This window comes from Battus philenor, unplaced genomic scaffold (assembly GCF_028537555.1).
Source record: "Battus philenor isolate CCGP_79_NKW_IND1 unplaced genomic scaffold, ilBatPhil1.0.hap1 SCAF_2, whole genome shotgun sequence".
NCBI classification, from domain to species: domain Eukaryota; kingdom Metazoa; phylum Arthropoda; class Insecta; order Lepidoptera; family Papilionidae; genus Battus; species Battus philenor.
This window is the reverse complement of record NW_027181682.1, coordinates 12765736-12791337: the sequence shown is the minus strand read 5'-3', so window position 1 is coordinate 12791337 and position 25602 is coordinate 12765736. Positions and strand designations below refer to the sequence as shown.

General features: G+C 32.4%; 5 protein-coding genes across 5 annotated transcripts in view; 3 read left to right on the top strand and 2 right to left on the bottom strand.

Moving 5' to 3' along the window:
- The window catches only part of Rab3GAP1 (RAB3 GTPase activating protein subunit 1), a 30590-nt gene extending 17721 nt beyond the window's left edge, over positions 1–12869 (bottom strand). Inside the window, exons 1-2 of the mRNA XM_068764690.1 lie at positions 11542–12869; positions 10715–10902 (exon numbers count right to left, since the gene is read on the bottom strand). Coding sequence (XP_068620791.1) covers positions 10715–10902; positions 11542–12792 — 1439 coding nt within the window. The 5' untranslated portion in view covers positions 12793–12869. The remainder of the gene's footprint in view (positions 1–10714; positions 10903–11541) is intronic.
- On the top strand, positions 6580–9602 carry haf (leucine-rich repeat and fibronectin type-III domain-containing protein hattifattener). The gene is made up of 4 exons (XM_068764689.1): positions 6580–6705; positions 6854–8431; positions 8517–9057; positions 9166–9602. The coding sequence occupies exons 1-4, from the start codon at positions 6580–6582 to the stop codon at positions 9426–9428; spliced, it is 2508 nt and encodes an 835-aa protein (XP_068620790.1). The 3' UTR covers positions 9429–9602.
- A 298-nt stretch (positions 12870–13167) lies between the features above and the next one.
- Fam92 (CBY1 interacting BAR domain containing protein Fam92) lies at positions 13168–18207 on the top strand. The gene is made up of 7 exons (XM_068765438.1): positions 13168–13304; positions 14402–14561; positions 14681–14830; positions 15417–15641; positions 16356–16478; positions 16560–16673; positions 18125–18207. The coding sequence occupies exons 1-7, from the start codon at positions 13168–13170 to the stop codon at positions 18179–18181; spliced, it is 966 nt and encodes a 321-aa protein (XP_068621539.1). The 3' UTR covers positions 18182–18207.
- A 1168-nt stretch (positions 18208–19375) lies between these two features.
- Positions 19376–20996, bottom strand: LOC137922346 (heat shock factor-binding protein 1). Its single transcript, XM_068765329.1, has 3 exons — positions 20882–20996; positions 20668–20801; positions 19376–20112 (listed from the first exon to the last, which is right to left on the bottom strand). The coding sequence occupies exons 2-3, from the start codon at positions 20764–20766 to the stop codon at positions 19960–19962; spliced, it is 252 nt and encodes an 83-aa protein (XP_068621430.1). The 5' UTR covers positions 20767–20801; positions 20882–20996; the 3' UTR covers positions 19376–19959.
- Positions 20997–21577: 581 nt separating this feature from the next.
- Positions 21578–25406, top strand: drongo (Arf GTPase activating protein drongo). The gene is made up of 6 exons (XM_068765122.1): positions 21578–21802; positions 21878–22375; positions 22446–22591; positions 22908–22973; positions 23048–23178; positions 24289–25406. The coding sequence occupies exons 1-6, from the start codon at positions 21639–21641 to the stop codon at positions 24334–24336; spliced, it is 1053 nt and encodes a 350-aa protein (XP_068621223.1). The 5' UTR covers positions 21578–21638; the 3' UTR covers positions 24337–25406.
- The last annotated feature ends 196 nt before the right edge of the window (positions 25407–25602 follow it).

Here is a 25602-nt window from a genome sequence, read left to right as displayed (position 1 = left end):
TATTCAGGTGATTAAATATTAACTTTCTTTATCTACACCGGGTGATTAGTCATAGATTTAAAAGCTATAAAGGGCTGAATGCACAATCCAGTTGCTGTCAATTAAAGAACGGTATAACGTATCTTAAAATCTATGGCTACAGAAATAATAAGTAACGTAATGATAAAATTATACGGGTGCGAGCAGGAGGACGTTTAGGGCGGTTAGACTAAAACCTCTTTTAAGGTAGTGAAGCTCAAGGGCTCGTTCGGGAGCTTTTGCTCAGGCTGTTATTTACTACAATTACACCGGATTATTTTTTTTAAGTGATTACTTTATACACGGTGATTTGAAATACATGTATTAAGCGTCTTGCTGACAAATGAGCTATATATTAACCCATTTAAAGCTTTTAAACCAATTATCAATCACCCCGTACATCGAAGACCGTTAAAGAAGTATCATATCTTTCTTAATTCGATGTCGGAGATGATCCATTATAACTTTACAACTGTATGAACCGAAATAGAAAGTATGAATAATAGAAACGCTGACGGCAATACTTCTCGATGCCTGAGCTTGTTTCTTTTATAAATATAAAATGAGGACAATACGTTACGACGCGTTCATTATACGAGTGTTTTTTTACGATTCCTTCCCCCTCGGACGGTGATTTTTATTACCATTTAAAAATCTACACAAAAAATTTACAGTTCAAATAATATATATTTTTTATTTTTATGTATGTAAAAGTAGTGAGAGAAATAGGACGTTGGACAGATTATAATTATCAGCATCCTACTTAAATAGACCATCCCGAGCTGATTTTAAAATATAAAATACCGCGAATCACAGTATTTATATAATTATTTCATTTGTATTTTGAATTATCATATCTTATTGTAGTATGACTTTGCAACTGTACTGGTCATAATCCGTAATACAGCCGGCAGCGTCCTTTTCTTTAAATAATAAAATAATTAAATTATACATTCAAATACTCCTAAGCATATATCACAAAAAATTAAACTCAAATTGTATATATGGAACTAACATATTTATTTATTCTATAGTTAATATTTTTGTATATGTATGAAGCTTGTATGAGTTTGGCGCATGTATAAACAGTTGGATAGAATTTGCTCAGTGTCATAATAATTTGTCTATCTGCTACCAGTTTTATATGAATGAGTGGTTTACTACCATGAAATATCTATTAAGATGGATTGAAATTCCAACCGTATACATTGCAACTGTTTCCGTTAGTTTAACAGTATATTACAGTGGTGACAAGTGCCGGGTGGAGCAAACGCGGCACCGACCCCGCGACCGCGATGCAAGCCGGTTGCCGGCTGACTCAAGTGCGTCACCGGTCACCAACTAGCTTTGTATGTAGAAACTGATTTCAAGAACATTTCGATAAACTATCGTAGAAAGTGACGCTTTCCAACGACTTGCGCTTAAATTTAAATCCGTCATAGTAAATAGGTGAGTTGTCGTTTTTCTCTTAGTCATAAACAAATATGTACCAGAATCACTATACTGCGTCATTGGTAACAGTGTAATAACTAAGCTGTTACACCTTCTTCCGAACACTTTGTATAATCACTCTGAAGTATGTGAAACATTAATTTATTTTTCCTATAAAGCCCCAAGCCAATAACTTCTGACAGTACAAAGTCTACGGGGACAGGTAGCAAATAATTAGTTTTAATACGCATCAGTCCAAATTTTGAAATCGTATTTTCTAATTATATCATCATTACGTTATTTATTATTTTTGTAACCATTCATTTTTGGGTAATTTGTACCACACTTTAATTGGGAGCAAATACATTTTTGACATAAACAGCTAACTACGAAATATAAAACAAAATTCGTCTAGCGCAGCGATCATAAATTTGCCGAAGTAGAAATGAATGTTACATAAAAACCAATATTCATTACACATTTAATAAACTATTTTGTTCTTAATTTAGAAAAAGATAACTGTTAATATAATATATATAAATGCAATACAATTCAGCTTATATTTAAACTCAGTGACCTCCTCCTCCAATTCAATTACATTTAAGCGTAATCACGCTAAAACGAAACATGTAAAATAAACATATCAATGCCATAGATTTGGATGGACTGGTAGAGAATGCCTAAAGACATTAAGTTCGCCATTAGAAATATTGTGAAAAGTAGCATAACTAAATAAATAAATTACAAACTCTTTGCAAACACGTGAAAACTTGACCACAACCGCTGCTGCGATAACTGATGTCATCTTTCACTTTTAGCTGCTAATACGAATAAATATGACGCCGTAAAACAGGTAATATTGAAAACGATAGAAAGTTAAAAAAAAGCGAGAGTCACCAAATACCAGATTATAACGAACATGCAGTCAATCTAACTTTCACATTCTAGTTAATTAAAAAAAAATGAAAAAAGGTTTCCCTTTAAATTAATAACATAAAATCTTTTTCTCTATAAATAATTATTAAGAGTTAAATGTATTGCTGCACGAAAACGCGAAAAAAATAATATAAATTCGAAAACAGTGCAAATAAAATGGCTAAATTTTTATATATTCCTTAACACTCTATAAAGGTTCTTATGAGAAAGAGAAAGAAACATTACAAAAGTTGCGATATATGTATAAAGTTACGCTGCTAGCCATTTTGGCTCTTCATCGAAATTGAGCTTCCGGAAAAAGAGGTTCGCTAGGGAAATATTTCACTCTAATAGATCGTATCCCAGCTATACCAACGTTAGTACAAAGAGGGATTATTCCCGTGTTAATGTATAGTGTTACGACTGTAGTGTAGTGGAAATTGTGCGAAGCGAGGACTAAGCGGTGGTCGGATGCCCATTCTGACGAAGGCCCATTCTGACCACCTTCGTTTTAACGAGCGCACGCGGGCGCCGGTGTCTCAAGTAGTAATGTGATGCAAATACACTTTTTTTAACATCTGTCAAAAATTTGAAGTTTGAAACCATATAAAAACAAAAATACAGGGATTAAATAAAAATATAACCATAGTATTACAAGTCGTCGTCGTCAATCAATTCAGCCATAGGATATCCACGACTGGATAATAGCCTCATCTATAGATTTCTAATGAGACCGGTTGGAAGCAGCGTCCATCGTTTTCAGGCGACCTTAAAAAGGTTATCCACTTACTAGTCTTACAGTGTACTAAATAGGAAAGTTATTTTAGTCAGCAATCGCTGTTTATTGTCAAAACTCTGAAATATATTTTATTAACTTTAGCTTGCCAATTAATTGGCAGTACGAACATTGTTGGAACAGGTAGTTAACGATATTATAAAACTAATTAACTATTACGATACTATAAAACTAATTTATTATGAAACAAATTAAGTATAACTCGGTATGACAAAATAGTTTCCATCCAAAGTTTTGTAATGAGCAATCAGTACCACATAACACTAATTAAGAAGTCATTTTCGTACTGAAAGCACCGACAACCATGCACAAATTGAATCGGGGCTCTGCTACGGAGCGTTTCATAAACATTAACAAGTTTGGGAAGTGGTTAAAGTTTAATTGAGAAAACCAGTTGCCGAGTTAAAATACGTTTTCGGAGTGAGAACGACGTAAAATTTTACGACGTCAGTACTCGGAACTGTCAATGATAAATTCACGTAGATTTAAAAACCAAGTAGAGATTTTGACGAACATAAATCATGAAAAAAATATTAACCGTTTCGAGAAAAAATTATTTGTGCAAATTTTCCAGGAATATATTGTTCACCCCAGATTTAACCTTACTAGATTTTTAAAATACATGGATAATTAGTAACTGTAAAAGCTTTAAATGTAGTGAATATAAGGTTGCCAGCAATAACCTTACACCTATTCCAATCACCTGTAAATAGTAATCCGTCTAAAATATGTCACTTAAATTTAGTTTCCGTTAGGAAATGCTACAGGTCAATAGCTTCTGGCAGTATAAAGTCTATTGCGAGATAACAAACAATAATTAAGTATATTATGTAGAATTCAAATTTTAGAAACGCTTATTTTATTATCGTTACTTTATTTATTATCTCTGTAACGATTGACAGAAAATGAATTATACATTACTTTAAAGCTTTTATATAACTATTACCAATCAACACCCCCCACCCCACCCCCCATATAGTGTAAAAATGATAATATTGCATTAAATGGAACCCTATTCAATATTTTTAAATTTCGCATAGTTGCGATATTATTTAGCTATAATATCAACGAAATGTTTCGCAATTGCTTTTTTTTTAACAATGCAATATTATATTAAAAGAGAATTTAAATAAAATTATAAATACAGTACAATAACAGCAAACATTGCTACGGATACTTTATATTGTAATATCGAAATAAATAATTAAAAAACGATCTTTATTAGATTTGGGGGTCAGTAAGGTTTTAGCCCGCCAAATGCGTAACATTCGGTGACGGACATCACACAGACGCGTGATTAACCGGATCATCATTCCCCATTTAACCTTTGGAAAGATCGACAAACGCGCACTCGCCAAGCAACTAGTACTTCGTAAACTAGCAAAACCATACCGCGTTTTATTATACTACTAGCGCCATCTGTTATCAAACGGTGACAACGCCTATATAATCGGGAAATATAAATCGGTGTTTGGGAACTTGGTAGCCTTTTATAGATATCAAGCCAAACACAATATTTTATTTATCAAAACATATAAAAAAAGTTTTTGTTATACTATATTTAAATTTGTTTAAACAGCCTTGGTAATTTTTCATATAAACCCTTCACGTGATTACGCCTTGGCGGAACAATTCCACACTTTTTACTAATATACCAGAGATTGCTTTAAGTAAATATACCACTTATTTTAAAAATCTTAGCTAAAGCTATTTTTGTAATGCATGACCTAAAATAAAAGGTATGAGGCAGAATTGAATAGTGAATTTATATATTAATCAAGGTACGAAGAGAAGTGAAATGTACATAACCACATAAAGGCGATGCGAAAGTGAATTGGTCAACATAAAGTTTCGGCAAAGGGTACCGTTAACTGCACGTTTGGTGACCGCCAAAACCGCCAATACCGTGATGGTGAGCTTTACATTTTCTTTAATTTACCGAAGCGATTGTACAAAAATGTTACTCTCTGATAAAAAAAAATACAATAGATAATTGTCGAATGGATATTTTGTTTTAAACAAACTATAAGAAATTATGTACGTATTTAAATAATGCGTATTTTGGGGAAAAAAGAACATATAGAAGGTAGGATTAAACTGAACTTCGTATTTTGTTTTTAATGTTTAACCAATAATTAGTAGGTCATAATCAGGTATCATAATGATAACCTACTTGTTGATAATTTCAGTTAATAATTTAAGAACGACATAAAAAAGCTATGAACAATAAAGCAATATTTATTCTTTCAAATAGGCACTTTCGAAAAGTCGAGACCTTTATGGTTTTCGAAGGTACCTAATTATATCTATACATAGTATTATTTCGTTATATAAATTTACCTTTTGTTAACGCACGATAACCAATACGCACGATAATAGCATGTTTATCTACTATATAACCTTTAATACAATAAATAATTAACTGGTGCTGTATATTTTATTATAACTTTTTCATCAAATTGATATCGAGAAATTTCCGTTAGGAAAAATGTGTTATCGTAGAAAACAGTACGACGCAGTACAATCGATCGTAACACGTGCAGGGAAAGCAGGCGTTTCCAGCCTGGTGGTTCCACGCCACGATTCTCTCTGCAACGGTCTACGCGTCGCTTGATCGCCGCCCGTCGCATGCACCATGTGCAGTTCATAATTCAGCATGCAACTTCTACTTAGATCCGACGAATATGTGTTGCTACACACACTACAATTCCTTTCTACTATGTAATAAAAAAGCAAATTTAAATTATTAGGTTAAATTCACAGAAAAAAGATCAATTTTTCTGAGCACCCATTATCTTCATAACCATCATACGTTATAGGCAATATACGGATTTGAATCCAGCCTAAAATTTCATTTTGAACGCAGAGCTGTTGAGAAGAGCAAGCCTAAAAAAAGATTTAACAAAGTTTTATGTATACATTATAATATCAACCCCACTAAGTCAACAAACCAAGTTCCACACATTTAGAACAACTAAAATTTTTGATGATGATGAGATTTGTTTAACATAATACTATTAATTTTAGATTTAAAATTAAACGAAGGAAGGCCTATGATACCTTGCTTTATTCTGTATACGAGTGGACACAGTCCCATGAAAGATTTGTTAACTTTTTGAAGACTCAACTTTCGTCTACGAGATTATTTTTATTTCTTATATTCTTATGATGTATTATTTCTTATCATGTACCTATCTCTATTTCTGCCATCCATCTAGCAAATTCACATAGCAAGTTTTCTAAAAAATTAAATATACCACCTCTGGAAAAATATAAGTTAAATGACCATGCGTCGAATCTTAAGTGAGAAAGTGTATACCCAGAACGCCTGCCTTTAAGTCGTTCAAAAATTGTTATTTAAAGTTGGTTATTTTTTACAGGGACATCTTACGCGTAAACGAATCAAGTCAGGTTTGACAATGCTCTTAGCTGTGATGATACAATATGCTGAAGCACAGTGTCCTTGGAAGGATACCCCCGCCTTACAGTCAACGTGTGTCTGCGCACTTAATTTAGCGCGCGATTTATCTATACAGTGCGATCAGGTATTTAGTATATTTATTAGACTATCCTGTCCAATTTTACAAATTTATTGTCATTTCACCGAAATGATTTTTGAAAATAATATTTATTAGTAACTGAATAGAATATATACTGAATAGAATATATACGTACAAAAAATTTAATTTTCAGGTTGACTTCGCAGCGCTTCTAACGGCACTCAACTCTAATGCCCGCAAAGTTTCCATAGATCTCCTATACATAAATAACTCAACCATACCAGTACTCGGTGATGATATTTTCGCAAATCTCAAAATACACAATCTGCAAATGTCTGGATGCAAAATGAAAAAAATAGAAGACGACTCGTTCAGAGGTCAAGGACCATATTTGAAAAACTTAAATTTACAAGATAACGAACTATCGGAAGTGCCTGTAAGATCACTTAGAATTTTGACCAATCTGTCATTACTAGATTTATCGAAAAATCGAATAACAAATGTAAAAAACCACGCTTTCATTACATTACAAAAGCTGATGACCTTGAAATTATCTGATAACAACGTAACTTTGGCAACACAAGCCTTGACAGGTTTAGAGAACTCTTTAAAAAATCTTAATTTAAAAGGCACACGGCAAAAAGTCGTACCAGAATGTATAAAAGGACTCCGCAGTTTAGCCTTTCTTGATTTATCCCAAAATAGCATTAGAGAACTTCCTGGGCCAAATGGCAATCGGACCTTTGAGGGTTTAAATTCTTTGACAGCGCTTAACTTGGAAAGAAATATATTGGTTAATCTAAAAGAAGACGCCTTCGCTGGAATAAAAAATACTCTGAGTTCTTTAAGTCTCTTAAATAATTTATTGCCCGAATTTCCAACAGCGGCGATATCAACGTTAACTGAACTGAGAGTATTGGATATAGGATTTAATTTGTTGAACAAGGTACCAACTGATGCCTTTCTTAAGAATCCTTCGATAACCCTATTAGCTTTAGACGGAAACCCGTTACCTACTGTACCCGAAAAAGCTTTAGCACATTTAAATCATACACTTCGAGGTCTTAGTGTAGGGGGGCGGTTTCTTAACTGTGATTGTCGCCTTCGATGGATAATAGAGTGGATACGTAGCGGCGAGTTACAAGTTACCTCTCGTGAAAGAAACCCACAGTTCTGCGGAAGTCCAACTCACTTTCAAGATCGAGGCTTTTATAGCTTTGAACCGAATGAACTTGTTTGTAATCAAGAAACTACTACCACCTCAGAAAGATTAAGCTCAACAACAGTTATATCTATATCTACGCTCAAGGATGACATTAATTTAAACATTACATCTCCGACAACAACTTCAACTACGAGTCCTCCGACAACAGTGTCGAGTTTACCGACGGTAATGTCAACAAGCACGGATGCTGGAGAAGAGATTAAAACAAAGTCGTTAAGCCAACAGAGCACGGCTACAAGCGACCGACCTAACCGCGTATCATCAGCACGACCGGCATCTCCTAATTGGCGACACGGTACAAATCAACGACCGCCACTAATTATGAACTTTCCTCCTCAAAAGCCTAAAGTTGACGATTCTAATGAGGTCATCGTTAAAAATGCTTACAGGCAAGACAATTCTGTCATAATACAGTGGGATTCAGATGTCGCCAACATACTAGGTTTCCGTGTTGTGTATCGATTGTTCGGAGACAAAAGCTTTAAACAAGGCCCGCCTTTAGAAGCTAGTGAAAGGGAATTCAAAATTAAAAACGTCCCATCTCAAGTACGCATACATACTAATTTTTTTTAGTTTTTCTGTAATACCTACCCTTTTTCAATTTCGTATAACTATTTTTTCATTGTTGTAGGAATGTATCGTTGTTTGTGTAATATCATTGGAAGAAGTGCATGTAAGTCCAGACACCGTCCCGTACTCGCAGTGCAGAGAGGTTCGCACAGTGTCAGCTGCCGCATCAAATATGGACAAAATAACAATAGCAGCAAGCGCTGCTATTTGCGGCACCATTGTCGTGGCGGTTCTTATTTTTGCGGCTGCGTCACGGCGACGATCGCGTACTGTACACCGACTGCACAGCCAGGCGCCTGAGAAAATGCCCAACACCTGCTGCAGCGGTCTCCCCGGGACACCCAGTCCCAGCGGGCCGCTCTCTTCGCTGACGACGATCGGCGCATTTGGAAAGCAGCGTGAGTGGGATCAAGTGTCGGCTTATAGTGCACGTTCGATCCCTCGCGCACGCACTTACACAGAACCGGCTGCTCCGGAACCCTTACCGGGCCGACCGGGCCGCGCTCGCTCTCTTGCCGACGGTCAATCCCAGCATAGTTACTCCCATTCCGGCCGTTACGGTACGCCCGTATATCCAGGCAGTTTGTTAGGATCGAGAGCTGGTAAGACTTCTAAACTTTTTACTAATTCTTCTAAACATTACAATCTGTGTTGAGAATCTCATTTTGATAGTTTTATACGATTGGTGCTAATTTTTTTATCTATTTTAGATCTTCGTCAGTCGCGACAATCGTTAGGCGCGACTTCCGAAAGAGCGTCGCGGTTGTCGCTGAGCGGTGCGGCGGGTGGGGCAACCGGCGGCACCAACGGCTCGAGGAGAAGACCGCGATCACGTTCTCGGCCAGCCAGTCGATATAGCGTCGGCTCTCTAGGACTGGGCTATTGCGATACGTCGGATAACTGGACGGACCATGACATGGATATATACATGGCGCGAAACGCAACAGCAAGAGGCGGGCTGGTACCATTATAGCGAAGCAAAGGCACCCACAGCGGATGCTCGCAATCGCACGAGGTCAACTCAACTTGCACGTCATTATGCGCGCCCAAGGTCCACACACGCATTCGCCCAGCACCGCGCTCACATCGTCATAAACATAGAAAACGCGATCGCGAATGTGTGGACAAAACGTGGGAAAATTGCGATATCAACATAAACAAACATAGGTTTCGTTGACTTTTATGCACTCGACTCATTACGCAGTCATTATAAATCGGACATCAATATACGTAAAGTTTAGTTTCTGTTGGTTTTTTTTTTATCTTACATAGTTAAACACTTGGGATTATAAAAAATATTAACGCAATGATTCCTGTAAATAGAAGAACCCACTGGAACTTAAAAAAGAAAAGTTTACAAGTTGGGTTATAGTAAAATATTGTAGACAATGTACATTTTCTTTAAAGAAAGAAATAACTTTCGAAATGCAAAATGACATGATAATAATAAATTTGTAAAATGCAGGCATGTAGGTAGGTATGATTCAAAAATCATAGTATTTTATAACCGAAGATCTGACAAGCATTATATAAAAATTAAATCACTCCTAGTCACCATTGTGTGCCGTTCATTGCACTTTGCGATTTCTTATTTAAACTTCATAAATTTGTACATACCAATTTTAACCCATTCTACATATAATTCACATTTTAAGTATTGTAAATTTAAATAAAAAGTATTTTTTCTACAAATATTTCCAAAATATAATAAATATTTTAGGCATATATGTAAATAAGAAATGAAAAGTTATTTATAATTTTTAATCTGTGTTAGAAGCTTAATCTTAATCATATATAAATATGTTGTAATATGATGTAGGCATGTATATTAATAAAAATTGTCTATTACCAAACTTAAATTTAAAATAAATTAAGTATTTTAAATGTTGATTACATATGGGCTATCCCAATGGTGCTGTTAATATTATAGCCCTATTAATCTATTATTTAAGTGTACAGAACATATGTTAAAATAAAAATTAAAAAATAAAAATAAATTTTATTACAATTTTACTGATTTCTTTAAAAATTAAAATACTTTTAAAAAAATATCAATAAATTTTATCTTAAAACAAAAACTTGTCTTTATTCTTGAGTATTTCTAAATTTAACAATGTTTCAAAAACATAAAAATCTTTATTCAACACATTGACTCTCGACAATGTTGTAAAATAAACCATTGTTAGAGGTTGCAAGGCAATTGAGAATAATTGAGTACTGAAGGAAATATACTCAAAAATAATTTATCAACATACATACCCTGGTACCAGGATCTTATGTTCCCAACGATATTGAAGTTCTTGCACAAACTCATACCAGAAGTGAGCTAAGTAGGGCAACCCACCAGCATCCAAGAGACGGATAGCAGTCACTGAGAGCCTCCACACCAAACCATCTTCGGGACTTGTCTTTATGTAACTACACAACTTTGACTCATTACTCCCATTCTGTAATGTGATAAACATATATGTTAGTCATAAAAATCTTTGATTTTATTTACAGTAAAGGACAGCCAAAAACTTTCTAATATTTTGTTTCTGAATAATTCATTATTTTTCCTAGCCTATCTAACATTGATATTTTAACTAAAACCCTTCATAATTCCATACCACAAAACTATTCCTAAAACTTAGAGCTTTAAGTTTAATCACTTTAAAATGAGTAAAATTATCTATTTGTACATTTTCCAAGTACAGGAATCTTTGACATATTTTGACCCATGAAAAACTTTACAAAGAACATTATATCTGAAGTGCAGAAAATATTTGCTTTCCTGTACAGGTAATATGTAAGATGTACACCAACAAGGAGGCAGATGAATTTGTTAAGGTTGACAAATGTTGGATGCTGGCCGGTTCTTACTGTTCTTATTGGAAATCTATTGGTAAGGCCTATGTCTCATGAGCTATGACATATGTCTCAAAATTATTGAATAGAAATGTGCTTTGAGAATGTTTGAGAGCATCAAATCTCAGCTTGATCAGTTCCTATAGCTAAGTTTATTAATTACACTAATTTACTAGATCAGTGCACTACAAATTATTGCATTCAGTTTTCAAAAATAAACAAATTATAAAATAGCATACTTGCTTAGACTCCACATCAAGCTGCTGAGGATAGATAAATGCACTGTTTTCTACAGCATCAGGAAATACATAATACAATAGTGGCATTAACAAATCATCAGTTATTGGCCCTTTAAATTCCATAGTACTCATACTTTGGCCCATAGCAGCCTTGACAAGTTTGGATATAGTTATAGGTGCTTCAGTTATTTTATGCAGTGGATTAACCAGTCCTAAACTCTTACTTAATCCTAACACATCCATCAACAAGTTTTTTTCATCTAACAATGTCATGAGTTTATTTATAATTTCAGATAATTGACAGTGAATATTATTTCTTAATTTAAGAGTTATAGTCCATGTAGGAGCCATGATTGGATCAATATCAGAAAATGTAGATGAATCAACTATAGCACTCTCACGAAACTGTGGCCAAATTGCATTCAAACAAGCACTTTGTATAGGATTTTTCTCAGCGCCAAAAGGAAGCTCTATCAGTTTTTTGACATCAAATCCATCTATGGATAGAAATTCATTTGAATTGGTTCTTTGCTTCCATGCATATGTGTCAGAATCTTTTAACTCATAGCAGAATTTTGCTGTTATCAGAACTGCATCGAGAGCTACTGGTGACGCAATTTTAGATTTAAAAAGGCTCACCAATCCACTCAAATGAGAACATTGATTTGAAATTCTTTTTAAATGAATTGTGTCAAAACTGGTTTTGTAATCATTATCTTCATAGATACCTAAGTAAACCTGCTGCCAGTGCTCTCTAATTTTTACGAACAAAGGCACACCGCAATCAACATTACCAAATGCTATATTTACAGAACTCATAACTAGTTTAATAATGCTTCCATCGACAAGTGGGCCATCTGAACATAACATTAAATATCGTTTTAACCCAAACCAGTTGGAAACAGGAAATGGACTACCATCAACGTCTTCCATAAAATTAGACGTTGATTCCCAAATCCCTTTCTGTAATTCGGAAAGGAGCGACTCTTCGCTTGAATATTCCGTACCATCTTCGGCTTTAATCGTTTCAAGCATATGATACGTCAGTGTAAAGACTATGCCATGAAACTTGATTTCTTCCGATTTTGTTATCCATTTCTTTGTGTAATCCGAAGATCGTTTAACTAGTTTTGATTTTGACAAATGCCATTCATTAATAACCTCCTCTAGCCTTGCTATAAACACCTCCCATTCCGACACGGTCGTAAAGTCCTGGTGATAAATATCATATTCATCGATTTCCTCATTCATTTTTATTTCACTACTCTTGAAACATAAATAAAAATCAAACAGCTGTTTAACATCAATCACAGATACATAATTCTTTGTTGTCGTACAAATGTCTTATTTGTCCATATTTTTTTTTAATCTTAGGTGTAACACATAACAGAAGCTAAAAACTATAAGTCCAATACAGTAATAAAATCAAAACAATTTTTTCAAATTATAAAATAAGATGATATTGTTGGTAAAATTTTTATTTAAAAAATATAAATAAAATTAAACAAAAAAATTGCTATATTGTTGTAATAACTTTGTAAAATTACAGTAACACTTACCAATGTAACCATAGCAACAGCTTCTATAAATATTCGGTTTGCACAATAAACCCATTTTAATTAAAACATGTTTCGAGGAGAAAATACTCATTCTTTAAGCTATGAACAACAAGCAAAATTTATTCAAGAGCGGATAACTAGCGTAGAAAAAAATTTTGGAGATTTATGTGTTGCATTTGGAGACTATGCCAGGAAAACAGCAAGGTAACGAAACACTCTTAGGTTTAAGATCAGAGATTATGCTTTTATTAAAATATTTTACCGTACATATATTTAAAGTCAGTTTGATCATTAAATACTAAATATAAAATTAATTTGCAACAATACATTTATGCTGTTCACGTTATATAACAAGTCACACTGGTTCAAGTTTCATGAAAGTGAATGGTTGTAATTATATTCACATTACTCTTTACTGAAAACCCATTTCATATCAGTATCTCTGTAATTTGTGCTTGTTTATGAATAAAGCTAAGACTATATTCGCTCTGTTTGAGCCCCTGGCTTTTCACAAAGATTCTTTAGCCCCTCTAGAGTATAGGTCGGGAATTAAGAAGCAATAGTACGTAGCTTTTCTTATAAGAAATCTTGATTTATCTCTTGGTTCCGTGTGCGACTGGTACTGTAAGAGCAACAGATGTGTACGCAAGCGAACCAATTTCAGCGACGGACATTATGGGAGTCTGTTAGACTCGGTTACGTATTCTGATCCAGGAACATTAAATTAATGGAATAGATGTTTTGATTATCATACAGAAATTTAAAAAAAGAGAACTTTAGGAGAAGAAAGAGGTCCTTTTTCCTAAGGGGAATAAGCAACTATTGTGTGAAGTAGACCGCATGACTTTTCCTTACGAAACGCTATTACTGAATGTTTGAATTTCTTAAATTAACACGTATATACCTGCGGAAATAAAATAATGGGTAGTTAGTTACCAGAGTCCCACGCTGCTTATATTATAGTCCTGTTGCACTTCAGCCGTTGCGCAAAGTACGTCGGTCAAGTGAGTTAGAAAACGACCGATAAAACATGAAGGTTCAAATAGCAGCTACAACTTTAAAAAAAAATTACGTAACGGTAAACTTCCAATATTCTATATATATTTTGTTATAGTGCGAAACAGCTCCACCGTGTCTAACGTGTTCGCTCGGCGAGACAGGGGTTATGGGGTATAGGGCTCCGTCAGCCTGTAAACGTTGGCGAATGCACTCGCGCATTTTTCACTGCACTTTCCATAGGCAGAGTACAGAGATTTTGGTAGCATTATGACATTAACATTCGTGAAATATCGTTTTGACAGAATTCGTGACATGGGTGATGAGTTGGCTAAGGTAATAAAAGATTACTCGAACAACGAGATTGTTAATAAGTCTTTAAGTACTGGATTAGACAATTTATCTGTTACACTAACAGCAGTTGAAGAATATAGGAATTGCGAAGTACAACGTTTAGAAGCTAAGGTATCAAAGTTTTTTTTAAAATACTGAATATAATAATTAACAGTTACGAGAATATTTTAATAAATAATTTTGTTAATTTTAATAAAGCCGTGCAACATTTACTTAACTTACCTACGCAGGTTATAGGAGAACTTTGTCAATACGAAGCAATCTGTAAACATGCTAGAGAAGAGTTAAAGCATACCATGAACGTGAGGGAAAAGGAAATGGCAAGGAAAAAAGTTTTGGATAAAGCCAGGGAGAGACAACCTTTTAATAGGCAACAAGTTGTAAGTAAATAAATATGACTTAAAAAGTTATTATATTAAAAAGAAAACAATTACTAACCTTAATTGCAAGAGTACTTAATGTCCTACGAAATATAATTTAACTCTGTCTAAATTATATTTCGTAGGACAATATTATTGTAATTACAACTTCTAACAAGAATCGAGTTAATTTAAAAGGATAAACAATGATGATCGTTTAGAATTTCGTTATGCAATATCTTGCACAACTACTGATTTGCCCCAAAACCTTAAAATCATCGTATACCATTAAAAATTTTGCCAGATAGCACCAGTTTCATTTTTGAAACTCATCCCATGCGTCTTCTTTTTGCCACTTTTACACAATAAAAATGATAGTCTTTTTAACCTAGTGCTTCATTTGAAAATCAAAAAAAAAATTAAGCCGGTGTACTACAAGTAAAGATCTTTTTAAATGGTGTTTATACTAACGTTAAACCGAGCACAGTAAAATGAGAGCATTGTGGCTTGCTTGCTATACTTAGTGTATTTTATTTTGTAGCTACTGAGTGTATTTTAGATATCACAAATTTTAAAATATCATCACAAACATAGACATACTTTTCAGACGTACGCCGAATCCGAATTATTGAAGGCATCTGCAGAAATGTCGCGTACAGCGAAGAGCTTAAGCGAACAAACGGAATTTTTCGAACGTCGTAAGCTCCAACAGTTGAAGTCGCTTCTGTCAAACTTTGTAATGATAGAAATGACTTTCCATGCGAAAGCGGTCGAGTTATTTACAGTAGCTTACCAACAAATAGCTGACATTAATGACAAAGCTGATTTAGAGGTAATCATTTAATACGTGGCTAAATTATGTTCGATCTTCTCTCGTACGACACTGAAGGTTGCACAAACCTTACCCTTAATTTGTTTAAATAACATTTCAAATTCTGAATATATCGCTACAGTGGTAATTTACTATAAATATTCCATTTAAGCGTTAGGGCCTTCATTTAAATGTTTATCTTTTTTTAACACGGACTTTGTAATTCGAATAATTCTTTGTTTTTTGCTAAGGATTTGGATACAGGTCTTACAGATAACGGAGAAACAACGGTAATAATGTTTTTTTCTATTATATTAGGAGAAATAATATGCTTAATTTGGTAATGAGCGTTAATATAATATAAATAATTAAATAAGTAGAAGTAATTTATCTGTGAAATAAAAAGACTTAAATTATTTATAAATAGCATTTTATAATTAACGCTCGTTAACAGTTTATTATACATATGCCTATATCTTTGAAAGAACTATTAAAGGGGACCTTTGTTGAGTGCACACCTAGACTTGACAGTACCTAGTCATTAAAGAACGTAATAAAATCCGTTATATTTTTCTAAATTAAATAAGTCATATACACATTACTTCTATTTTCTAATATCATAAATCACATCATGAAATATAAAGATCATGCGCTAAATTGAATTTTCTACACCACCGCTATTTTGCTTCAAATTTTTAAATACATGTAATAATTAAATTTAAGAACAATTTTCAGAATTTCAAAAGAAAACTTAGATCGCCTGAAAAGCAAGTCAGTACCGGTATTTCAGCGAGGTCTTTATCGTTGGCTTCGCTTATGAACCAACAGTCGCCTTCTCGAGATAACGATGACACTGCGGTAGATATCCTATATTTTCGCCACATTTATCGATAAAACCATCTTTTAGTGAACGAAATAATGCATTTACCATTATTTCAGAGCTTGGGAAGAATAAGATCGCCTGATAAAAACTCTACGATTGGAAAACAGAGATCTAGTTCATTAGCTGCTTTGATGAACCAGTCCTCGTCAAAGGAAGACGAGGATTCAACGGTAAATTTAAAAAATATGATATTTAAATAACTTAATCATTGTCTATTACAGAAGATAACGCGATTACCATAAAGGCTATTCTCATTTATGCGTTTTTTACCGAGGATTGGGTATGCTCGAAAAACTTTTTTTATTGGCTTACTATACAGCCCAAACGGTATTTGCGAAATTCGCGGGTGTAAAAACTCAAAAAGTCCGCGATGTATCTCTATGCTCTATATTCTAACTGAAATGAAACATTCTTGTGCGAAGTCAACCGAATACCTGTTCCAAGCGGAATGCTTATATGGACAAAGCCACATGGCTGTTTATACACCTGCAGGAATAATATTATGGGTTATGTTACCAGACCTCTCAATCCCACAGCAACCTATGCTTGAACCTACATAAGATTCTAGCGTTGGGAACTACAACCTATTCACGTGATCAGTCACATAAACATTTTATCGGAGCAGATACATGGAAGGATTTTAATGTAAAACTAAAATGTTTTATATTAACAAATGGGAAGGCTTAATTTAATTATATCGGACTATATATTAATAACCCCTTCCAAATTTTCACGTTTGTATCTTAACAACAACCCTGTCATCACGAATTGATTCACAGGATTCCTCGCTGAAAGACATATACAACTGGGTCAAGGAATTCTTCAAATTATTCATGTTGTATAGAACAAGGAATCGAATAATCCTTAAAAGCCTACTTAGTCGGACATCGACCATATTCACCATCTATAATAATTCGTGAGTGAGTCTCCAACGCCCACATTTGTGCCCCAAACTTACTCAGGAGCATTGAAAATGGCGCATCGCAATACCAACACTTTTTTCTCCGCAACGCAACCTCCATTAGGAAATAAAAAAGAATGACATCTGCAGGACATCTCCTTCCTACAGATTAATAACGAGCACTGATACTTCAATCAGCTAAATTAATACAATTATAAATTCTTATTACATTCATACTTTATCGAGTGGAGAGACTTATGAGTTACTATTATATACTTGTTACTTATTACTGAACGCTTGCAGTGGCAAACATGTCTATTTATTTATATACCTGCCGGAATAATATCACGAAGGGTTCCCACAATCGCCCGGACTATGAATTATAGTCCTTTTGCACTTTAGCGGTTACTTGACAATACTTAGTGTCGTCTGTCGCAATACGGTGTAGGTTCAACAAATGTGTGTGGAGCATATCAAAATATCGACTAAATGAACACAATTTTCAATTAAAAAAAACATGTATACCCCAATAACAAAACTAATTGTAATCTTTACAAAAAAGATAATACTAAATAACTTTAAAATAAAAATTACCTAACTTGCCTACAATAAATTTAAATAAAAAGTATGTTTTGTGCTTGTTTTCTACTAACTATAAAACTTATTTTTCAAATGCATATTCAAAAGTTTGATTCATGTTTATGAAAAATATTTTTTTAGGAATCTGAGTCAGATGAAGACGAAGATGATTCATCACAAGAAACTGAATCACGCTGATATTAAGGCTACGCTTGGAGTTGTTGCACATTATAATTTAAGCTAATAAATACTTAATTGTGAAATATTTTTATTTTTACTCTATTACTAATTACCTAAAGTTACATACAGTGTCCGGTGGTAGAACTTTAGCGAGTACAGATTCCAAGAATGTACCTGGCGTTCAGCATTACGACGAATTAATTTTTAAAAAATTAAATGTGCGCACAATCATGTTTTTAGTTTTTACTGAAATGTTTCATTATAGCAATTTTTTTTTTTTAATTTGAAATTGTATTCCGAATTCTGCCATCTGACACCATATAGTATAATCGTAAGCCAATTTTTTTTTAATTAGCTATGTATTGTTCCCGCGACTCAAGTCTCCTGTCAGAGGCCCATTGTAAATTGGTGAATAAACTTTTAAAAATATTTAATTAATTGTTTCATTTGTAAATTATTCAAGTAAAATTTGTTTCAAAATTCACACAAAAGTAATAAGTGAAAAATAAGATTAAATAAAAAAAATTACAACCCTTAGAAAATTTGCAAGCTTAATATGTTCATATGAAATCGAGATCTAGAAATTATTTAATATCTTTTTGATTATTACAGTCATCTTATAGGACCAGGCACCCATAACAATGTTTCCTATCTTTAGAGACTAGGATAGATTATACAATTAATTTATAGCATCATCATCTTAGCCACAAGAAATGACCTGCTGGAGATAGACCTAACACATAGACTCCAATAAAACCCATTGGAACCAGTGTGCCACTTGCTGGAGATAGACCTACCCCATAGATTCAGACAAAACTTATTGGAACCAGCATGCATCTAGGGTTTCTTGATCGTAAGGTCATCTATCCACCTTATGAGTGGATGTCCTATGCTACCCTAGTCTACCAGACTACACTAGTGGTTACTTATCGGCTGACATGATGATGATGATGAAAAAAGAAAACAATAGTCAAGTCGTAGTTAATTAAAAAAATCCACTCTCAAAATATAAATTATAATCAATACTTTCCCATCATATTTCCTGCATGTTACATGACAATACTGGTTGATATTTATTACCAATGTCACATTTCATTGTTTCCCCTTATACTGTACCAGCCAGTATCAGGAACCACCAAAATCAATACTCACCCTACTGAAATAAATTGGTTCACAAAAAATAAAAAACCTTGTAAGACTTTATGCTTTTAATTTAATTACAAATCAAAGTATATTACAAAATCATGATTAACTCCAACCACTACCATATAAAATTTGCACTGTTATGGATAAGACACTGGCATTCTTGTGCACTTCACACAAAACAAGATATTAGAGTTTCACCTAATATAAAATGCACAACCTAATATCTCAATTTTCTATAACTCATATCTAATTTAGCTTAATATTTCAAACATGTTAAATATTCAATGTAAGTTTTTATAATTTAATGAAATTTGTCCAATGACAAACACATGTGGTGAAAATATTTCTTAATTATTAATTAAAAAAATAGTTCACTTGAATCTAAAATAGATGAGAAAATAAATATAATTTGTGTTTCATTAATTTTATCATTACAGATAAGTTAAAAATTATTACAGACATTGCTACTACCATGCTACATATTGCTCTGTGTAATCATTTAAGAGAAATTTTTATTGACAATTCAATATAATATATAAGATAATGATTTAATAGTGTAAGATTACATTATTAAAAAATCCAGGCACAAGATATCTTTGGGTGAAAATTAATGTAAGGTTGCATCTAGATACATTTAACTTTGACAACAACTACTTTTCATTCTCAACTCCAGCCTGAGTCATGAGGTCTGTGATGTTTTTTTCTAATTCATCTACCCGTGTGCCCATTTCATCTATTCTATTGATTATTTGATCAGACATGCTTTGAAATTTATCCTGCATTGTTTGTAATAGAGATTGGACCTAGAAGTAAACAATTATTGTTATTTAAAGCAATTGTTTGAAGCTTATGTCAAAAATGTAATTCATATATAACAAACTTCACTAATCAGTAAAGAATTATTAACTATTAATTTTGAAGAAGAAGACAGAAAAATGTGTTATCAAATTGAGAAGGAAGATAATCACTAAAATAAAAACACCTTATTTAAATATATTAATGGCTACTACTTACTAGAGAAATATGCCATAATATATGAATTTAAATAACTTCATTTGCTATTTATATTAAAAATATTATTAATAATAAAATCTAATAATTGTGATGATTCCATCAGCTTGTCAAACAACATCTTTCAAACCATCGCTATAAATGGCAATGATCATCCTAATATCAAGGGAAGCGCATTCCAGACAAGAATAGATTGTATTGAGGAGAAGCGTATTAATTGCTATAATATACAACATTCATACGTGTATTAAAACACGAATATAATCAATATTTTATGTATACAACTTTGTATACCTTGAGTACATAATAATGTATGCTGATTTGCTCATTATTCTACACATACTTACATACTGTGTAACCTCTCGCATGTTTTTGGGATCATTTGCCGAAGTTGTGTAATTGCTCTCTACATCCGTCGCTGTCGGTTCAGGATTATTTTCTGCCATTGTTCTTTCAATATCCTAACACAGAAGTTACTAAACTAAAAACACAAATAAATGTTATATTTGGATGTTTGCTAAGTTTGGATGTAAATCAAAACCAGGAAAGTGACATTTTTACCTTAATTTATTTTACTGAGAATTATTAAACGTTATATACTGCGAGACAACCATAAAACTACTACTATATTAAATACGATGTCGTTGTACACAACTAAACGTTTTTGACAGCAACTTCAACCTTCAAGTTATAAAAACTCAAGCCGTCAATGTACAGACATAGACATAGACAACGACATATTTTTATTTTCTTACCTTGGAGTATTTCCATCAACAAGGTATGTTTAAATTTACTCTTGTCAATAACCAAATATCGTTCGTTAAGATCTCTCGGCACATAATACACAACCAGAATTATAACACAGCCTTCGAGGGTGTTATAGCATTCCACATAGACGTAATACAAGGCAGTTTTATCTCAATAAAGATTCTAAACTGAAGGTAATCATACCAGTAGCCTTCTTTTACCAACCTACCAGATATCGTACATATTACAGTTTCTTTTTTTTTTAATTTTATAGCCCGCGAAAACGAAGTCTGCAAGCATTAAACTAATGAGATTTAAAAGACGAAGAAGTATAATCTGAAAAGGTAAACGTGACCCAACATTTATTAAAAATGTATACACCGAATTCGGCTATATCGTTCCTAAACTGCAGCATACTTTTGCCAGGTACAGACTATGCCAAAGGAAACAAAAAATATCTATGCATGAGTAATAAAACCAGTACGTTGACATTTCTGACAGTTTAAGATACTCATAGACAAAGAAAAATATATCTTCCAAGAATACGTAAATAAAATTTATAGATACGAAAATGGCTGCGAGCCGTCGCAAGCAAGATGATAGAAATTTAGAAATTTTGCGTGAACTAATATCTTTGAATGGAAATAAATATTGCTTAGATTGCAATCAACGGGGACCTACTTACGTAAATACAACGATCGGCTCATTTGTTTGTTCAAAATGTTCAGGAATGTTGTGAGTATTAATTTTGCGTTATATGATCAAATGAGAACAACAAACAGTAAGTTGGAACTGTATTTAAATTTTCAGGCGTGGTCTTACACCGCCTCATCGTGTGAAGTCGATTTCAATGGCCACGTTTACACCGGAAGAGATAGAATTTATAAAAGCTAGAGGCAATGATTACTGTAGACGAGTTTGGTTAGGTCTATACGACGGAGAAAGTGTGAACTTTAACGATGAACAAAGCGTAAAAGATTTTATGTCTGATAAATATGAAAAAAAGCGTTACTACCTCGACTCTCCACTTAATAATCCCCCCGTTACTAATGGTAATTTGTCGGCAAAAACTAAAACAAAAATGAAGTCCACTGTTGGCACTACAGTTGCCGCGCCTTTGATATCAATTTCACCGCAGACTTCAAAAAGTGTAAACAATAATGTTATGGTGAGCACAGCTAAAGTGGTGAATACTCCAGTTGGTGATACTAGTCAGAGATTGGCAAGGCCTGTCAACAATTTTTCTCAGCCTGTTCCAAATTTACCAGCTGCAATCTCAACTCCTCCTATTACTGCACCAATATCTGAGTAAGTAAAAATGGAATATTATATGTAAAAATTTTGTACAAAACTCGTTTAATATCAACTATTGTTACAGTTTTCCTGTTGACTTCTCTACTGCAAACATTTACAACAGTGCTCAATTTAATAACAACATTAATAACAATTTTGTAAATCATCCGTCCACTAATTTAACAAATTTTAATACATTAAATTCAAGCAATGTGTCAGCTACAGATACAAGTAAGTATATGGGGTGTGACTCATTAATAAGATACTCTTGAAATAAATATATTTAAATCCTTATTTGCTATTACAGAATAAGGGTGATAAATACAATATGTTTATTTATTGTTAGACATAAATCTCATTAAAATAAATTAAAAATAGGGAAGTGTTTATTATGAGCATATAGATACTGGTATGTAAATTTAATCATTAAATAAGAAGCTAACATATATAAATTCAATGCAGTTTAATTTAATAATAAACAATCTCTTATAAGTTTGGCATCTCTATTCAATGTAAATTAAGCATTGGTTGTAATAATAATTTGCAGATGATCGCTATGCCGCTTTAGCAGACTTGGACTTAGCTTTAAGACAGCAAAACATGAAGAATATGGGTAAATATTTATTATTGATTACCATTTTTTACTGTATAATAAGCATTGTTTGCTAATACTAGTTTTTTTTTCAGAGGAAAGTAATAATATGAATAATAAGAATCCATTCCAAAGCTCAACTACCAATGATTTGTTCTCTAATAAAAATCCATTCTTCAATGGTGGATGGAGTTCAACTCCACCAGTTCCAGTTAACCCATTTATGGTAAGATTAATTTTTATCATAAAATCATTTAAAGTAAAAATATATTGTTACTAGTAATAAATCAATTTTAAAAACTGTTTAAATATGTTTTTTAAGATAAATCATACTGAGATAAAACACTTATCCTCAAGATTTAAAGCAAAGATAAAAATGTAAATTCATTCTCTTAACAAATAAAACAAGTAAGAAAATCATGAAATATTTTTATAAATAAAAATCTATTTGTGTATTAAATAGAGTTCAAAGTTTTAGATACATAAAATGCCTCTGTTCTCTGATCAAGAGTTTATATCTTTGTTTTATATATTTAATTTAACTAATATTACATATTAATGAATTGATTGTATGTACATAATAGAAATATCTAATAATTGATATAGGAGAAAAAACATTGTCTTATTGTGATTCTATCTATCTATATTCCATTTCAATTGTTATAAAATAGTAATATTATATGAAGAATATCATCCTTTTTATGAAAACAGAGGTTGTGCTAATTAATTCTCTGCAAGTTTAATAAATCTTTCAAAAATATCACTGTACAAAAATTGGTCACAATATTAACTAAATAATCAAGAATTATGTGACTGCTCAAATTACTAGGTATTGGATGTGTTAAATTTAACAAAAGTAGGAAATATTTTGAACCAGTTTCCAAACTGATAGCACAGGAAATTACATATGTACATGATAACAATATCATTATGCTTTGTTCTATGTTCATTTAAAGTTAATTGTGATGATTCAACACTTCCTTATCATAAATAGTTATTTATTAGGCAAATATTAATATGTTATTTTTCACATAGTGCAAATTTAACATTTTTCAGCAGATATTAGATATCCTTACACTGCTGATAAGCACTTATTGAGGTGGTTTCAATGAGTTATAATTAAAAATCACCAGCAGGTTACCATCACACTGGCCCATTTGTGTCGCAGGATTTTTTCAATGTAAAAGTGCTTTTTATACCAACTTTTGAACATTTAACTTTTTGCATTTGAATATCTGATATTTATTAATAATGACACAATGTATTTTACATTCATCCCATACTGAGAGCTAGTGAAATAAATATTTTACATGTAATAATATTTTTCTGTTTTCAGCCCTCAAGCAATCCAACATTTGGTAATTCTAAAAACCCATTTCTTTAATGAGTCCCTTGATAGTCACTTCAGAACAAAGAACTAACAAGTCAAAAGCACAAACCATGCTACAAATTTGTTTAAATTTTACAAAGTATAGTGAATATTTATTAATATTATATTTACACTGCAATAGTATTATTAATATGCTTAATATGGTTGTAAATTTAAGTGCCTGAATCTGCCTTAAAACTTCATATTATACAGTTGTTTCTCAGATTAAAGAGATTACTATTTAGGAAAGCCTTAGTATTGAACAGTGATTAGAGAGATTATTGGGTAGGATGGACAATGATGCTGGTCTACATTAACTATAGTATGTAATAAATTCATCAAGTCAGTTGCTTGTAATGTTAAATTATTACCATTAGTTTGGCAAATTGTATTGAGTATTGTGTTTCTAAGTGGAACATCAAGTTCTTAAGCAAGTGCCTTATGAGGATATTGGAATGTTATTATGTCATTGTTGAATATCAAATGATTAAGCTAGTTATGGTTGGGCTGTATGCATTAGAATATTAATTCATCATACTCCAAGTCAAACCTGTGTATGGATACGAGTGTCTTAATGTACAAACTCTGTTGAAAACATGATACAAAAATTTTTATTATTATTCTAGATTCTTCAGAGGCTACATTTACTATTGTTTTGACATTAAACTTAATTGTTTAATCAAAATAATTATATGACTTAATATTTAATAAATATAGTAAATCTCATAAATGCCTTGTACGCTTTAAATAATTAAAACTATTTTACAACTTTATTAAAATGAAATGAACTTTATTCAGTAAAATGTTATATTTCTTTATATTATTAATATGGTTTGTAATGAAATGAGCTCTCAAATTTTGTGTTTCTGTGATTGTAATCAATAATTTTATTTTATTTTGAAGAGCTAACTTGAACAAATGTTTTTTTATTAATCAATGCACTTGACTATTTATTTAATTTTAATGTAATTAATTTTTACTAATTGAGCACTGAGATCTGTTAATTTGTTTAAATTTGTAAAAATAAATCATTATTTTTTATTTTGAGTTTTATTACATAAAATAAAACATAAAATGTGTGGATTAAATTATCATATATTATTTTTATTGTGGCCTATTTAGAATTTTACATAAACTAATCTTTTTAACTAGTCATAATATCACAAGTGAAAGATTATACTACTGTTAAGAGATACTACCTAAGGAATCTCAGCTTCTGTTTACACTAAACAGAACTAGACAAACCTTGTTGTGTTCTGATTTAAAACTAACCATAACTAA